We start from the raw sequence: 17,794 nt of genomic DNA on the forward strand, positions 1-17,794 counted from the left end.
AAAAATAAAAACAGAAATCATGCTATATAGTTAAAAGTATACTGGAGAAATTACAAAGTTGTGTATCAAAGTATACACTTGTTTTGAATCTAACTATGGAACTGTAACAAGGATATGAGTATTCTTGTTGAGTAACAAGTGCTATCCTGCAATGTTCAATCACGGCTATAGGTGTGCAAGTTACTTTCCTAAAAATTATGTCTCTCTTACACTAAGTAAGATCATATCGCATGGTTAATAATTTGTAGAAGCAATAAAATTTGTGTGAGCTACAAGTAGAGTGGAATAGAGGAGTTCATTCCAAGAGTCTGGAATTCCAGGAAGGCACCAGTGGCTGCAATCTTGGACCATTTTACGGCCTTTGCTATCACTGAAACCTGGTTCTCTATAAATTGAAGGATGCCCATCTTTTCTGTAGTCTGTCATTTTGGTAATGTTGAGATAAAACACTGGTGTCTTCATCTCTGCTATAACATCTTCGACAATTCCCATTGTCCATGGATATGCTGCAAGATAGCTTTCATTTGTAATGGGTTGTCTCTCCCCATCACATTTACCACCAGAGTTCCATTGCCCCCCTCTGCAAATTTCAGCCATAGAATCAATTACTTAACTACATAATAGATAAGAGATGTAAAGATAAAACAAAGTAGAAGTACACATTCTTCTTACTTGTAGTGAGAAGCTGAAAATCCAGTGAAAAAAACCCTTGTACGTGTGCTATCAACTGTGGAATCAACCCACTTAGCCCATGTCTTCAGTGCCTTTTGTAATGCTTCAGAAACTTCTAATCTGTCATAGACATGATTACCTTCCTGAAAGTAGTTTCTACTGCAAGAATGAAAATTGATAGTAGTTAGCCTTTGAACTACTTATTAATAGTAAAAGAATAGTGTCTTAGCAGAATTGATTTTTACCCATTTTTTGTCTTGTCATGATTCCACCAGTGTCCTGTGTTGAAAATGATTATATCAGCATCATAATACTGAGACTTGGAAGCTTGAATCATGTCAAGCCTAAGAGTATCTCTTTGAGGAACTTCATCGTCACGTGACACTTTCCATTCTTGTACAAGAAACGGGGATTTCACAAAGTCTATGGAGCATCCATAATCCTAATTAACATCACAACATGTCAAAAACACAATATCAAACCTTAAACCTTAAGCAAGCTAAAGTTCTATCAAATTTCTCAAGAAAAACAGCCAACACATCCTTACTTTGAATTTGAAAGAAAAGAAACCTTGAATCCTGAATTCACGGCGTCCGGAAACTTCATAGAGTCTGCTCTTATCTTTAAGAGAAGCTCTCAAAGCACACACCAAAGATTGCCACATGTTCCTGTTCAAAGAGTCTCCTACAAACACCACTCTCTTACCTCTCAACATGTGCAACATTTTCAACCCATCAAACCTATATGTATTTATCCAAGAAAAAAACTTCAAATTTACAACACAAATAAATTAAAATGAACATGGTACATTGGTATGTCGAATTTTACAAGGTAGAAATTATAGAACCTTGGAATTTGACAACCATGTGGCTTCCAACGATATTTAAGAAACTCAAAATCTGAACGTCCATTCTTGAAACAGTTAAAAGTATCATCAAGAAAAGGACATGAACCATGTTGATAAACAGTTTCATGAGAATCATCTTGAATCCAAGAGCCATCAAAGATATCACATGAACTGAGGTCTTGTGAGTCACTATATGTTGGATTTCCTCGTGTTCTTTCCGCTGCCGTAACAGAAGAGAATGTGTTGCTCTGTGCTTCTGAAACTACGTAAGAAGTGAATGGTGCATGTGCCAATACACGTTTCAAAGAAAGTGGTAAACGAAGAGAAGGAGTGGTACTGGTGTAACTGTAACGGGTAGAGTGTGTAGTGTATGATACTGAGAGGAGAAACAGAGAGAGAAGTAAAAAAGGGACTGTTAAAATGTGAGTTCTTGGACGTAAGAGAGGGTGTTGAAGAGTTCTTTGAAGTTCAGGTGAATTCAGCAATGGTTTTTTGAGGCAGGCCATGATAATTTTCAAAGAAGGATATACATGTTGAAAATTGAATATATATATGATATGATATACTATTGAATAGTATAGGAGCTATTTCATTCTTTTTTTTCTTTTCTATATTTCCCTCTTCGTCCTCTTGGTCAAGGTGTAGCACTGTTTTGGGATGAAATTTCTGATAGACAGACACAAAATGATAAAATTTAGGCTAGTTCTATCTTACATAAATGAGTTAAGCTGTACCATATATGAATTTGTTTCTACCATTATATCAATCAGTCATATTAAAAGATCAAGTGAGACATGATTATTCTTAAAAAAAAGTGAGATATAATTATATTTATTGATTTAATTGTTTACGGATTGTGTTTTTGAAACTTGAAAGAGAGTTTTTTTTTCCTTTCCGAGGCTTGAATATAATTAGTTAATCTGTGTTGAAGTCTATAGCTCTTTCCGAATTGTGATTCATCATGTTATGAAGTCTAGTTCTTTCTCTTAAACACAATCGATTAATCTCTCTAAGTAAGTTTTATCCCTCTATTAAGAAAAAATCTAAAATGACTAGAATTCATCGTAAGTATTTAAATTTTCTAAAGTACAAAACTTATGTGCTTATTATGTGATTTTTTTTTATAATAAAACTTGAATAAATTATAAATTTAAAGAAATTATGGTTAATTTAAAACCATACGAAAAACACACAAGTAAATACATCATCCTTTTATTACCAAAAAAAAAAAATACATCATCCTTTTTTCCTTTTCTAAAATTCCAATTTCTTCGGTAATTTATAAAAAAATTAACAATTATAGTTATAATATTTGCATATATGAGTTGACAAACATATTATAATGGAAAAACAACGAACAAATAGGCACCTTAGGATGTTAATTAAATTGCAATCTATTTTGACTTATTATTTTGAAAATAGGTTTAAATAGATCTTTCGTCCCTGTAAATATAGGTCATTTGAATTTTCATCCATGAAGTTACTAATCATTCCAATCTGCCACTGCAAATATTAATCATTTGACTTTTAGTCTTAATTAGGTTTTTTCGCTAAGGTGGACTGTCATTAGCGACGTGGTGCCCATGCGACAAGTGATGATTGGGCGAGGTGGTTGGCTTAAATAGGTCTTTCGTCCCTGTAATTATAAGTCATTTGAATTTTCGTCCCCTGAAGTTACTAATCAAATGCAATTAAAACCATTTTTCAAATGATTAATATTTGCAGTGACAGATTGGAAGGATTAGTAACTTCATGGACGAAAATTCAAATGACCTATATTTGCAGGGATGAAAGATCTATTTAAGCCTTGAAAATATAATAACACTACCCATGATTCGTGTGCCAGTAGTGGGTTGTTTTCTCGCACCATATAGCAGAGAAATTCTTAGATAAGTATTTCTCCATATATATAGCAACTCTCTACTAATATATGCAAGAAGAAGAAAAGAGTTGGATACTTAACAACTTTACACGAAAATAATACGCGGCTTCCCCTGGATGATGCATGATACTTCACGTTCACGACCCTATAAAAAAAATGAATTATCTCAGTTGACAAGTATCTTTCACATGCAACTTGCGCGGCTGCGGACTAATAATCTATGATTTTATATAAAGAAACATCTAGATTGCATTAGTTAGTATAATTAGTAGTGTAACATCACTAATCATCGGTCAATACGCGACAATAATAGCTTTTATATAAATTGACACACACCACCACCACCAAGTTTCCATTATAGCACTGTATTGTGAAGATGGAGCATCAAAGTCCGGTAGCACTAGTTGTCGGAGTTACGGGAATGGTTGGACTAAGCTTAGCCGAAGCCTTGAAGCAGCCTGATTGTCTCGGAGGTCCATGGAAAGTTTACGGCGGTGCTCGCCATTCCCCAGACGAATGGTTCCCTTCTTCCATCCTAGACGGCTTCATCACATTTGACGCAGTTAACTCAGCTGACACACACGCCAAACTATTACCTATAGCCAATGAAGTCACCCACATCTTCTGGGTGACTTTCCAGTTTGTAGAAGATGAAGAAGTTAACATCACTGTTAACAAATCCATGCTCCATAACGTTGTCACCGTTCTTAAATCTTCTCCATCTTCTCCTCTCACCCATATAACGGTCCAAACCGGAACTAAACATTACATGGGTCCGATATATGACCCCGTCCGGTCTAACAAACTTATATGCCACGAACCACCTTTTAACGAGAATATGCCTCGACTCCCTTACCCAAATTTCTACTACACACTTGAGGATCTCGTTGCATCATACACACCTTCGATTACATACTCAATACATCGATCCTCTCTCATAATTGGCGCATCTTCAAGAAGTGCAATCAACGCGATGATGATGCTAGCGACGTATGCTGCGATATGTCGCCATGTAGGGTTACCGTTTCGGTATCCAGGAAATAGATACACTTGGGAGCATTTTTGTGATATGTCAGATGCAGGTGTGCTGGCAAAGCAACATGTGTGGGCTGGAGTTACAAAGAAAGCTAAGAACCAAGCATTTAATTGTACAAACGGTGACATTTTCACTTGGAAGAGTATGTGGATGTTGCTTAGTGAGGTTTTTGATGTTGAGTTTGTTGAGTTGGATGATAAAGAAGAGTTTGATATCATTGAGTTGATGCGTGACAAGGGTGAGGTTTGGGACTTGATTGTAGAGAAATATGGGCTTCATAAGACCAAGTTGAAGGAAATTGCTTGCTTTGAAGCCATGGTGCCAGTTGTACGGTTTGAGTTTCAACATGTATCTAGTATGAACAAGAGTAAAGATTATGGGTTTTTAGAGTATGCTGATACGTTTAAGAGTATCAAACTCTGGGTGGCTAAGCTGAGGGAGATGAAACTTATACCCTCCTACCAACAATAATTGCATTATCGTTTTTATCTTCTTTATTTTCTTGAAGGAAAAAAGTGTTTATTTGAGACTACCGTAAAAAAATGTTAATAACAAGAGTAGACATTTTTTAAGGATTCGAAAGTGTTTGTTTATTGAAAAAGTTAAATAGTTAAATTTTCAATGCATTGAATTCATTAATTTCTATAAAAACTTACTATTTAAGGTTGTTAAAGAGTACATTTAGGACACTCGTTGCATTTCTCTTTTTCTTTTAATCCACACAATTAGATGATTTGATCTTCGGTTGAGGTACTAGCTAGTATCAGTACTATTTTTTGTTAATACATGTAATTCAGCTGTGTTGAGAAAATTAATATTATTATATATCAATGAGAGACGTATAATTAGGATTTGACTCATCAATTATGGAAAAGTACAAAGAGTACATGATTCACCAAATTACAAAGGTGATCGAACAAAAAAAAGACAAGTGACAAGATTTGAAAACCATTCATAATACAAACATGTCCACCCACCACCTTAGCAAGAAGTCGTCTCCACGAGATAATACATACCATTTGTCACCTCCCAAATTTTCTAGACAGCTGTATGTTAAGTTTAAATATTTCCAATGCTTAATATTCCAAGAGGAGGAAAAAAAAATTATCAAAAAGGACTGGAGATTATGCTCCTTATTTCCTGATCATTTCCATTAATTTATTCTAACAATTTTTCAGTCAATGGTTTAATCACAGTTACAATTTTCCGCTACTCCTTCCGGTCTAATTTTCTATAAGCAACAAGTTGAAAAATACACTGTAATGAACTTCTAGAGTATGGCTTCTCTGGAACAAGTGGTAACTCTGTTGACATATAGCAGCAAAGATGGACCAAGGGTGATATAGTGGAACCACAGCCTTCTCATTGTCGCCTATATCTTCCTCACCTTCGTCTTCGTCTTCTCACTAGATGCTTCCTCCTCCTCAGGAGAGCCTAGAGGGCGGACAAGGTACTCTGTTCCCAAATCCTCCTAAAAACAATTTGTGAAATAAAGAGTAACTCATGCAAAAAGTCACAACATGTTTACAGAAAATTGATGCATATAACTAAAACTTGTGTGAACCTAACTACAAAAAGTCATGTTTTGGAGTTCTTATAGCAAAAACATAACTTTCAAAATATAAGTAATCCAAACTATGCCGATAAAGGACCCGGTGATTTTAGCAATAACTACATTTATCAGCGAGTTCGACAATATCACAATGGACTATGTGATTTTAGCAAAAAAAACTACATTTTGCAGCTTCAACAAATTCACTGTGTCATGTGATTTCGTTAATCTCACCCTTGTACTGTTAGCATCAATGAAACAATAAGAATCAATCAACAAGTAGATCAAATTGTAAATGAAGGAATTATAAAAGATCAAACAAATAGTGTGTACTATTTAATTGAATAGTACATCATATTAAACATACAAGGAATAGTTAAATAAAAAAATTACAAAGAAATAAGTTGACTTTGTAAAATCGGTGCAAGTTAAAAGTGATTTAAATGTTAGAAAAAATAAAAAATTATGGTTGACTACAAAATAGGCAAAAGGAAGTAGAAAACTGAGTTTACCCGAGAACTATTTTCTCTACACGGAAGTGGAAACATCAAATCCTAACATGAGTTGAAATCTTGAGAACATCAAATATATCGAATGATAAACAAAATCAATTTTATATTTATAAACTAACATTCACTTTTCACAAGAATTGGAAACTGTAAACATAGAAAACAAATAAAACATATGAACTCAAGTCCGTACTCTCCTAGCATGCTTGGTACTGACCAAACTGGTGCTAATAATTCTGAAAAGAAATCCTATCTAGACTGAATATAAAGAGAGTAAAGAACATAGAGAGCAGAACTGAATAATTTTGAAATTAGTTTTTTTTTTCCTGGTTTGAAACAGATAAATGGCAAGGGCCAAAGTTTAATAGAGTCCACTGAAATTAGAGAACAAAACCTTTTTCCTTCAATATGCATAAACTCATCAGATTAATTTATTTTATCATATAAAACAATTTCAGACAGTGACAACAACATATATTTAGAACTCTATCCAGTTACAAATGCATAAATAACAGTGAATCGCACAAACAAAACTGTCGATATCTGTAATTCTGCTAATTCTTATCTAGTAGTGTGTGTGTGTGTATTGTTTTGGTTAGCTTTATTCATTGAATAGTATCAAGACTTCCAGTTTTGTTAAATTATTCCACAGCTCATGTTACAAATGCAGTCAAACACATATTAGCATACAAATGCTACCCAAGAGTTCATAATATCAAGAAAACGGTGAAGGATAATATTTCAAAATCAAAACCTCATTCTTCAAGTTCTTAAACTTGATCATTGTCAGGGAGTGAAAGCAAAGACTCTATATACATGACCGCTTGGTATGGCCCGTCCCAGTTGCCATGAAACCCGAACTGCTGTCCTTGGTCATTGTATTTGACCAATGAATGAAAACCATTTTTTCCAATGATATCATTATTTTTTGTAGTGTATATAGGGTAAAAGTAACCAGGAGGAAGAACAAGTGTCTTAGTCCAACAAGATTCTTTCATCACCCATATTTCAGTTGTACCATTCTGAAAATCACCACCCAATAGACTGAGAATTTCTCCAAATACCCACAAATAACAATATCGAGATTGATAGTCAAAATCGTGATCTGGAAGAGGGATCTCAAAAAGTTTCCTTTCATGAAATCAAAGGCAACAATAATGAAGCTAGAGGAAGAGAGAGAAAAAAAAAAAGGCAACAATAACATAGACCAATAAATCATAACGAAAAGCCAACCAATGAATAGCCCCATTAAAGAGAACCCCTCGCTTGCTACGAGGATCCAAAGTGGAATTCATATAAGCTAAGTGTGTACCCTCAATTTCAATTTGTTTCCAGATATTATTTCTCAATGAAAAAAACTCCAAATGTGATGAATCATTATAATCATAAGGATGATAGGATATTGAAACCACCAAATAATCATCTGTTGAGTGGTCATAACCAAAACCATATAGATGATTGGAATGATATTTCTTTAATTTGGAATCAAAATGAGACAAAGGTATTTGTATGTGAAGCCCGGTGGATGGATTCCATAGGTAGAGGCTTGAAAAACAGTGGAAAAATATAAATCCTCTACATGAACCTTTAATTTCAACAGAAGGAAAATTATGAGATTGGGGAATCAAACAAGACTTAGTAAGGTTCACTAAAGAAGCATAATAGTGGGACGATTCAAAATCTATAGAATAAACTTCATGAGGTGAATCTTCCATTATGGCTAGAATTCTAGGAGGAGTTTGTGCAGTGGAGGTGGTAAGTTGAAAATGCAAATTTGCACAGTGGGGATCAGAGATAAGAGAAAACCAAGACTTAGAAACCCACTTTAATTGTATAAGAGCCTTCACTGGCAACCTAACTAAAATTTGAGTGATCAATTCGTGAGGCAGATACACTTTTGGCTGTGTCTTCTTCTCCATCCTTTGCTTCGTTGAGAGTAACCCTAATATTTATTACGGATGAATGAGATGAGATGAGATGAGAGAGGCTTATTCCAATTCCCTGCTTAGTTGTATTTGTTGGATAATCAATCTGTTTATGTTTAGGAGAAACACTCTCTTTTTAACATTTTTTTAACACTCACCCTTTTGGGGTGAAACTCATGTGAGTCTCACCATTTTACGTGGGATCCATTTTCAACGTGTGGTATCCACATGAATTTCACCCAATAAAAAAGTGAGTGTTAGAAAGAGAGTGTTCATAGCACTCCTCATAGTTTAGTACCTCACTCATAGCTTTGTTAAAGGCCCAAGCAAAAAAGTTATTGGTTAGATTACGCAAATGGTTTTAAGTTATTTAATTGCAATAAATTGATTTTTTTAAAGGAAATTAATTGTAATAAGTTGATTTTTAAGTTTTTTCCATACCAATTATTCCTAAGTTTAAATCGTAACAATTTGAAAGATCTTTCAGATCTTAGAACTTAAGTGTTACGAAAAATATTTGAATGACTAACTTGTTACAATTAAAAAATTTAAAGAAAATAAGTGGTATGCAAAAAACATAAAGGACTAATTTGTTATAATTAAATAACTTAAAGGCATTTCACTTAATTTAGCCAAAGTTATTTCTCTTTAGGAAATCTATACAAAAGTTAACATCTTTTTTATATTGACAAAAAAAGTTGGTTCAAGTGTTGGATAATCTAACATGTCGCATTAAAACATTATTAAAAAATCTAATTGGAAAGAAATTATTGTGAAAGAAAAATAGTACAATAATATTTTTTGTGAAAATTACATAATATCTTTATTTTTGTCTCTCAACCAAACAATCATCTATGAAACGGTAAAGATCAATACTTTGTATCAGCGGTTCAAAAATTCTATTTAGTGACTTTGTAAAAAAGTATGCAAGATTATAACACAAACGAATTTGTTACATGCATACATTACCACTTTTCTGTAAATCATGGGTGAAAAACAATTTTAAAGAAATTTGTTTTTATTCGATCTTCTTTAATGTATCCCTCTTTCAATTGAACAATGCATATATAATTATCTTTATAAATAGTTGTTGCATGCGCACAAGTTTATTGTATGTGTTAAATCGTTGACGTCAACCAAACACATTCTTTAATTCCCTAATCTAAAACTTTTGCACAATTTGAAGACATTGTTGTTGAGGTGTATTACATGAATCTCCATGAAAGGATTTTATAACCTCATATAAACAAATAGCTTGTTTGTATTTATCATACGAGAATTAGACAAATAGGATGCATATCTAAATAAATAAAAAAATACCTGAAAATAAATTCACAAATAATAATGATTACTATAACATGTATAATTAGCAAAATATATTATTGCATCCAACTGAGCTAGAATATGATATGATACTTCATGACAAATTAGTTCTTCCTCTTTTTTTTAAGTTCTCGAACAATCAGTGTTCTCCTATTGTCAGTTTACAATCATTGGGTTTAACGTGTCTGAAAATTCCAGCTTGTTTATATTATAAATGGTGTTGGAATCCTAAGAAATGTTTTAGTAGATAGAGGTGGGGTCTCCATATTGGTGTTTTTGTGGTGTTGGTTTTTCTCTTGTTTTTGGTTTCTAGGGGCAGTGAACAGTTGCTGCTGCTATAACCACTGATGCAGTCCGAGTTTTGAGCCTTTGGTGCTGTTTTAGGGCCAGCTGCAACTTGGTGTGTTTAGTTGTTATAGCAGTATGGTGTTTTTCTTTTGGCATATCGGCGTGATTTCGGACCCCTTGTATTTTGTTCCTTTTTGCGTTTTATGGTGCTTCTTACACCTAGTTCTGCATAATAATATTAGCAGCTTCAAAAAAAAAATTACAACCGTTGGTGTTCAAAACAAATGTGATATTTATGTCATCAACAAATTGTTGACATCGAATTTTATCACTCCAACAAATAAGCTCGACGATCAATCTATGACAAAATTTAGATCCTAGTTGAATTCTTAGTTGATAGGTTCAAAGTCACACGTCTTAATTTTCGAAACAAGAAACATGCATTCGAATTATAAACAAAGAAAGTAAAAATGCAAAGAAAATTCGATCATGCGTAGTAAATTAGAAAGTAGTGTTTCGTTCCTTCTCTCTAGAGCAATTGTTTTTGTTGGATAAAACAACACTTCGCTTCCAACACCGCTTTGCTTGGTTTCAATATTAAAAATTCTTTCTACACATTGATGCACACTTTAGAGTATAAATTGTTCTCATATGGCTATGCTCGGTTGGTAAGAAACATGTGGCCATGTTACGACAATGTCAATAGTGAAAGAAACTCCCAGAGCTTTTCTATATAAAGAAACATCAAAGCTTATCCATTAGTATAATATCCATTCACATGCTCCGTTTTCTAGATATAATTAATTGTAGTGTAACATCACTAGTCACCAGTCAATACACTGCCATCAAAGGTTCCATTAATTTACAGTGACTGTGATATATGGCGCATCAAAGTCCCGTAGCACTAGTAGTTGGAGTAACGGGAATGGCTGGCCTAAGCTTAGCCAAAGCCTTGAAGCAGCCTGATTGTCTCGGAGGTCCATGGAAAGTTTATGGCGCAGCTCGCCATTCCCCCGATGAATGGTTCCCTTCTTCCATCCTCGACAGCTTCATAACCTTCGACGCAGTTAACTCAGCTGACACACGCGCCAAGCTATTACCTATAGCTAACGAAGTCACCCACCTATTCTGGGTCACATTCCAGCTTGTAGCAGACGAAGAAGTTAAGATCAGCGTTAACAAATCCATGCTTCTTAACGTTCTCACTGTCCTAAAATCTTATCCGTCTTCGCCTCTCACCCATATAACAGTACAAACAGGAACCAAACACTACTTGGGTCCAGTGCATGACCCGGTTCAGTCTACCAAACTTATCTGCCACGAACCACCTTTCGAAGAGAATATGCCTCGACTCTCTTATCCAAATTTCTATTACGCGCTTGAGGATCTCGTTAAATCCTATGCACCTTCAATTACATACTCAATACATCGTTCCTCTATCATAATAGGTGCTTCGCCAAGAAGTGCATACAACATGCTGATGGTACTAGCGACATACGCTGCCATATGTCGCCAGGTAGGATTACCGTTTCGTTTTCCAGGAAATAGGTACACTTGGGAGCATTTCTGTGATATGACGGATGCTCGTGTGCTGGCAAAGCAACATGTATGGGCTGCAGTTACAAAGAAGGCTAAGAACCAAGCGTTTAATTGCACAAATGGTGACGTTTTCGCATGGAAGAGTATGTGGAAGGTGCTTTGTAAGACTTTTGCTGTTAAGTTTGTGGATTTGGATGAAAAGGAAGAGTTTGATTTGGTGCAGTTTATGCGTGATAAGGGTGAGGTTTGGGATCAGATTGTGGAGGAGTATGGACTTCATAAGACCAAATTGGAGGAAATTGCTTGTTTTGATGCCTTGGTGCCAGTTTTTCGATTTGAGTTTCAACTTGTATCTAGTATGAATAAGAGTAAAAATTATGAGTTTTTTGAGTATGCTGAGACGTTTAATAGTGTGAAATTCTGGGTGATGAAGCTGAGGGAGATGAATCTCATACCCATCTACGAACATTGAACTACATTGTTGTTTTTATCTCTCTCTTGTAATAATATCGTTTGTTTCTATCTGCTTTATGTATTGTTAAAAATCTTTTTCACCTAACAAGAGTTAATAATGCCCATTCCTTTCTTTTGAATGTTGAATTGGATATTGATGGAGTTTTAGCACATTATTTTAGTTTTTGTTAGTTCATTTGTTTCTTGAGGCCTATACTCAGTGAAATAAAAAGGAGAACTACACTTATTTACCTTACTGTCTTCTTAAAAAAAATCACACCCCTCTGAATTTGGCAATAGGACAGAAAAAATACTGTTTTATTCTACATTCAAATAATCATAACAATTTTTACAACTCATTAAAAAGCTTTTTGTATCAATCAAGGAGCATTTTCTGAAATATATTACTGTGAACTGAAAGGTAGTATCCAAATTGCATAATGAGATAAAAACATTGAGCTGCTTTTAAGAACAGCTAAAAGCTTTTATTATTATAGAACACTAATTCTTACTGATTATTACAAATTCTAATAACACATCACATACCAGCAAGAACAAGTAGCTTTTATCGACATTATCACTCTAATATGATTACAACTTGCTCGTCTTGAGAGGTCCCATCTCCTTTGCCTTAGCCCTCAGCAGATGCTTCTGTACCTTCCCAGTAGCTGTCTTAGGTAACGGTCCAAAGACAACCGATTTCGGTACCCAATAAGTAGGCATCTTGGCCCTACAGAACTTCAGTATGTCCTCGACTAGACGTTGCTCGTTACTCCTATCCACTCCTGGCTTTAATGTCACAAACGCACACGGAGACTCGCCCCATTTCTCGTCTGGTCTAGCGACCACTGATGTCTCAAGTATAGCAGGATGCGAGTACAGAGCATTCTCTACCTCTACACTGCTGATATTTTCAGCACCTGAGATGATGATGTCCTTTGATCTGTCTTTAATTTCTATATATCCATCTGGATGCTTCACCGCAAGATCACCGGAATGATACCATCCATTTGCAAAGCTCTCTTCATTAGCTTTAGGGTTCTTTAAGTAGCCTTTCATGACAGCATTACCACGCATCACGATTTCGCCAACAGTTTTACCATCAGCAGGTACAGGTTGCATAGTTTTTGTGTTCACAACATCCAAGCCTTCCAAGGCAATGTACTTAACCCCTTGTCTTGCATGGAGCCGGGCACGGGATTCTGGTGGAAGTGAGTCCCACTCTGGTTTCCAGGCACAATAGACGGATGGGCCATAGGTTTCTGAAAGACCGTAAGTGTGTGTGACACGAAATCCTCGTTCAGACATGCCGGAAAGAACAGAAGGAGGAGGAGCAGCACCAGCAGTATTCACATGTACAACATGAGGTAGAGGAAGTATGGTTTCCTCAGCCGGAGCATTAATTATTGAGTTAAGCACCACTGGTGCTGCACAAAAATGAGTCACTTTGTACTTAACAATGGCTTCATATACTGCTTTTGCTGATACCTGCATAAAAACATCAAGAAAATTTGATTGAGGGTAGATATAAGCAAACTAGTTATTAAAGAAAACAACTCTCAACAAAGTAGACAACAATATTAGTTAACAAGAGAGCATGTTATTACTAGTTAACCAACAACAAACTGCCTAAAGATGACAGGATTAATCCTGGTCAAAAGTATCATAAGTGTATGTTTGAATCGTGCCACAATTTGTTTTAAAACAGACCCTAATCATTTGTTCATGAGAGACATTCAACAAATTGCATTAGCATTAATGATAGCATCAAACTTGAAGCTAATGTACTACAAATCATCAACAAGACTAACATAATATTATACTAATCAATGCATTAGGTATCAATGTTGTCAATCACATCCCAGAAAATAGTGGTTTGTTTGAATCAATATCACATTTTAAATTCTACTACGCTACAACAACTATTTAACAACACTTTGTATTAAATCATGTATCACGAATCAATAGTAGTTTGATCAAATTTTGCTACGCCCTGGGTAAGCATAACAAGTCAACAACTATTTGTTTAAAGCATTCAAATAAATGCATAGGAAAAGAAACCAAATCCATCAGACATTAGTTTTACCTGGCGGAGGCATATGTTTGTGCCAAAGAGAGCTGCAAGTGTCCAAGTATAGCACCAACCATTGCAATGAAACATGGGTAGAGTCCAAAGATATACAGCTCCTTCATTCATTCCCCAAATAAGTGCACCACTAAGAGACATGAGATACGCTCCACGGTGATGCAAAACCACACCTTTCGGACTAGCAGTGGTCCCAGACGTGTAACCCAAAGCAATGCTCTGCCACTCATCCTCTGGTGGCTTCCAATTGTATTCAGGGTCACCACTTCGAAGAAAGTCCTCATATTCAACTGCCCCTTTGCTCAATGCATATCTAAGTGACTTAGGGTCACAATTCTCATCACCAATGACAATTAAAATCGGAGACTTAAATGTTTTGGTTTTGTCAGACCATATTTTCAATGCTTCTTCTGCCAATGAAAAGAACTCTTGATCCACAATTACAACTGATGCAGTGCAATGACCAAGAAGAAAAGCAATTGTGGATGCATTTAGCCTAATGTTGACAGGGTTTATCACTGCCCCTGCCATTGGAATCCCAAAATGAGCTTCATAGAGAGCTGGAATATTGGGTGCAATAACAGCTACCTGCATAAGAAAATTAGAGTGAACATGATTAAGCTAAACACATAATTAGAGTAGAGAATGATTGAAAACTATTTTTTATCATTTTATATCATACATAAAAAAAAGTTTTCAAAATTAAAAAACTTCAGAATATAATTTTAGATGACGAAAATAATAATTCAAATAAAAAAAACTGTCTATGTCTTAAAAAAAAAAAAAAAAAAAAAAATCATCATCTACTACGGTAAAAAGAAAAGTTCATTCATTTTCATCCGTCAGCATCCGATTAAACAAAAGTCAAATCGGGAAAATTAATCTACTCCTATCTGATTGGAGAAAAGCAAAGTAAAAAAAAAAAAAAATGCATAGGTACGAAGTTTTTGTTCTTACGGTGTTTCCGAGAGCAATGGAACGGTTGGAAAGAGCGGAGGCGAATCGACGGCAGCGTTGATAAGTCTGACGCCATGTGTAGTGACGGGATCCATGGATGATGGATTTTCTAGTTGGATGAACCTGAGCTGCTCTTTCTAAGAACCATAAAGGTGTTAAGGATGTGTAGTTTGCCGCGTTCTTTGGAAGGTCGTCTATGTCTTGTTTCGTACCCATCGCCACTGCGTTCTTCCGTTCCGTGTGTGTGTAAGACAGAAATGGACGACCAATTCTCTACTGTTCTGTGTTTATATTTATACTCTCACTTTTCAGCTTATTGTCGTCACCCTTGTCTTTCTCATCCACATCTCACACCGATTATTGTCTCATCCCTATAAATAACTTATCTGTACAACCATTTTTTAATAATTTTAGACAATTTTCTCTCTCATACTTACATTATATTTTTGCATTGCTCTCTCCTCTTTTTTATCTCTACATTGTTTTTAACCAATGAAAAGAGAGAGAGGAAGTTGTTAGCAAATATATCAATTACTCATAAATAAATTCTGCAAATTTACATCAAAATACTTAAATATAACTTTTTAAAACTGATTTGTTTTTCTATTAAAAGTTGATACTTTTAGTTTTTTTTTTTTATAAATACTTTTAGTTTTTTTTTTTTGTTACACTTTTAGTTTTTTTAAGACATGCAGTTTTCATTTTTGTAAGAATTTAGAAAATAAAAAGTATTTCATCCGATAAATAAGAATTGTAGTGGGTATTTATTCCACCAATAGAGATAAGAAATCATGGAGATAAAAATATGCTTTTGTTATAGAATTAATCGAAGGACAATATCAAAGATGAAGAAGATGAGAGTTTGATTATTATGCATGGGAAAATCCAATTTTAAAGGATAGGTGGAGGTTGCCACCGGTTCGGTCCAAACAAAAAATAGCCAGTTTTGATATTTTAATATTTTCTGTCACTTTATTAACTGAACTCCCTTTAGTTAGAAATTACTTTTCAATAACAATATACACCACTGTTTGAATAACATTTCAGATTTAGTGAGTTATATCTCAGTTCAAGTTGTTCATGGTAAAAACCCAGCAAAAGACAAAAAAATAGAATATTCTTCTAAAGCTTCCCTCATAACAACAATCTTGCTTTTGTTCACTGATATTTTCGGCAATGGCAATATAATTATCACTTTAAAGTTTGGTGTTCTAACACACAAAACAAATCAGATCTGTATCATTCTAAATCAAAGAAAAGTAAAGCTTTTACATTTATCTGGAATCAAGTAGTTATAAAGTTGCATCTCAAACATAAATGATGATGATTGGGATGCGAATTTTATCGTTCTAATTTTTTAACCTAAAATTGAAATTATAAATTTTATGAAAATTGAAGTTTTGGTTTTTTTATTATCAAAATGTTGTAATGAATGAAGATAACGAAATTGTAATTTTCTTGTTACAGGTGCATCTGTATTACTATTTGCAGAATGGATATAGAAGAGATTATGGAAAATTTTCAAACTGAGCCACTAGAGATTGATTTCGTTGGAGGTGATTTATGCACAGGCAAAGATTTACCCAGAACCACATGACAAAAGAATCCATCGGTGGAAATGCTTTTGTGTATTATACAAACTATAGGATTGAGTATTTTTAATTAATTCGAAATAATGCAATAGCATAAAAAAAAATCAAAATAGTTCAATAATTTCAATGATAATCAGTTAATCAAATATAATCAACAAAATTTCAAGATCAATTAAGTACTCCCGTTATTATTCTTTACATGAAAATAATTCTAATAGACCACCTTTATTATTTTTAAAATATGCTAACATTAATAATAGGTAATTAGCGAAATGACGGACACTCACGTGCTTGTCTTTCCGCTTTATTAACAGTGTTAACGTTTGAAAATTATGAACAATGTTTTTTTTTATGAAATTTTGAAAAAAGTAAAAATATAAATGTTTTTTGTTTTCAAATTATAACATGATTATCAATTTCAAGGACACCAACAATATGACAAAAAAATATGATTTAAAATCTTATTTTTTTAAATACCACTTGTAAGATTGTTCATTGATTGTTCTAAGGTCTCACCCGAAAGGAAATATTCTTAGACTTAAACCACTGCTGAGACTGTTCAGTGATTGTTCAAACTCCAATGTCTCACTATAAAGGAAAGATTCTTAGACATAAACCAATTGTAAGACTGTTCAAACTCGTTGGTCTCGCCGAAAATGAAATATTCTTAGACATAAACCACTTACAAGACTGTTATTGTTCAAACTCCAAGGTCTCACCGGAAATAAAATATTCTTTAACCTAAACCACCTGTAAGATTGTTCATTGAATGCCCAAACTCTAAGGTCTCACCGGAAAAGAAAGATTCTTAGACATAAACCACTTGTAAGACTGTTCAAACTCCAAGGTCTCGTCGGAAATGAAATATTCTTAGACATAAACCACTTGTAATATTGTTCATTGAATGTTCAAACTCCAAGGTCTCTTCAGAATTGAAAGATTTTTAGACCTAAACCACTTATAAGATTGTTTAGTGATTGTTCAAAATCCAAGGTCTCACCAAAAAGAAAAGATTTTTAGACCTAAACCAATTATATAATTGTTGAGCAACCGTTCAAACTCTCCAAATGAAAGAATCTCATACCTAGTTTAATTATTAGTAAGTAATATTTTCAACGACATAATTGATCATC

General features: G+C 34.3%; 4 protein-coding genes across 6 annotated transcripts; 2 read left to right on the plus strand and 2 right to left on the minus strand.

The window, feature by feature from the left end:
- Positions 1-27: 27 nt before the first annotated feature.
- Positions 28-2,036, minus strand: LOC11427891 (protein trichome birefringence-like 4). Its single transcript, XM_003609686.4, has 5 exons — positions 1,520-2,036; positions 1,220-1,412; positions 918-1,114; positions 673-831; positions 28-580 (listed from the first exon to the last, which is right to left on the minus strand). The coding sequence occupies exons 1-5, from the start codon at positions 2,023-2,025 to the stop codon at positions 235-237; spliced, it is 1,401 nt and encodes a 466-aa protein (XP_003609734.2). The 5' UTR covers positions 2,026-2,036; the 3' UTR covers positions 28-234.
- Positions 2,037-3,691: 1,655 nt separating this feature from the next.
- LOC11427892 ((S)-8-oxocitronellyl enol synthase CYC2) lies at positions 3,692-5,213 on the plus strand. The gene has a single exon (XM_003609687.4). The coding sequence runs from the start codon at positions 3,778-3,780 to the stop codon at positions 4,906-4,908; it is 1,131 nt and encodes a 376-aa protein (XP_003609735.1). The 5' UTR covers positions 3,692-3,777; the 3' UTR covers positions 4,909-5,213.
- A 5,572-nt stretch (positions 5,214-10,785) lies between these two features.
- Positions 10,786-12,166, plus strand: LOC11417727 ((S)-8-oxocitronellyl enol synthase CYC2). 3 transcript variants are annotated; one of them, XM_039832913.1, is made up of 2 exons: positions 10,786-11,725; positions 11,763-11,966. In XM_039832913.1, the coding sequence occupies exons 1-2, from the start codon at positions 10,915-10,917 to the stop codon at positions 11,933-11,935; spliced, it is 984 nt and encodes a 327-aa protein (XP_039688847.1). In that variant the 5' UTR covers positions 10,786-10,914; the 3' UTR covers positions 11,936-11,966. The 3 variants fall into 3 exon arrangements, with proteins under 3 accessions (XP_039688847.1, XP_039688846.1, XP_003609737.1); XM_039832912.1 differs by having other exon boundaries at positions 10,786-11,719; positions 11,757-11,966; XM_003609689.4 differs by having other exon boundaries at positions 10,786-12,166.
- Positions 12,167-12,394: 228 nt separating this feature from the next.
- LOC11422889 (acetate/butyrate--CoA ligase AAE7, peroxisomal) lies at positions 12,395-15,383 on the minus strand. Its single transcript, XM_003609690.4, has 3 exons — positions 15,070-15,383; positions 14,113-14,700; positions 12,395-13,514 (listed from the first exon to the last, which is right to left on the minus strand). Exons 1-3 carry the CDS (start codon positions 15,283-15,285, stop codon positions 12,618-12,620), a joined length of 1,701 nt encoding a protein of 566 aa, XP_003609738.1. The 5' UTR covers positions 15,286-15,383; the 3' UTR covers positions 12,395-12,617.
- Positions 15,384-17,794: the final 2,411 nt, after the last annotated feature.

This window comes from Medicago truncatula, chromosome 4, assembly GCF_003473485.1.
Source record: "Medicago truncatula cultivar Jemalong A17 chromosome 4, MtrunA17r5.0-ANR, whole genome shotgun sequence".
NCBI lineage: Eukaryota > Viridiplantae > Streptophyta > Magnoliopsida > Fabales > Fabaceae > Medicago > Medicago truncatula.

Bases quoted from the DNA above. Each gene is read 5' to 3' on its own strand.
- LOC11417727 (XM_003609689.4), top strand. From the start codon at position 10,915: ATGGCGCATCAAAGTCCCGTAGCACTAGTAGTTGGAGTAACGGGAATG.
- LOC11427892 (XM_003609687.4), top strand. From the start codon at position 3,778: ATGGAGCATCAAAGTCCGGTAGCACTAGTTGTCGGAGTTACGGGAATG.
- LOC11427891 (XM_003609686.4), bottom strand. From the start codon at position 2,025: ATGGCCTGCCTCAAAAAACCATTGCTGAATTCACCTGAACTTCAAAGA. The intron at 1,413-1,519 runs GTTCTATAATTT...AAATACATATAG, and splicing joins CATGGTTGTCAAATTCCAAG to GTTTGATGGGTTGAAAATGT. The intron at 1,115-1,219 runs GTAAGGATGTGT...GATGTTAATTAG, and splicing joins TCTTTTCTTTCAAATTCAAA to GATTATGGATGCTCCATAGA.
- LOC11422889 (XM_003609690.4), bottom strand. From the start codon at position 15,285: ATGGGTACGAAACAAGACATAGACGACCTTCCAAAGAACGCGGCAAAC. The intron at 14,701-15,069 runs GTAAGAACAAAA...TTTCTTATGCAG, and splicing joins CCATTGCTCTCGGAAACACC to GTAGCTGTTATTGCACCCAA. The intron at 13,515-14,112 runs GTAAAACTAATG...GTTTTTATGCAG, and splicing joins CAAACATATGCCTCCGCCAG to GTATCAGCAAAAGCAGTATA.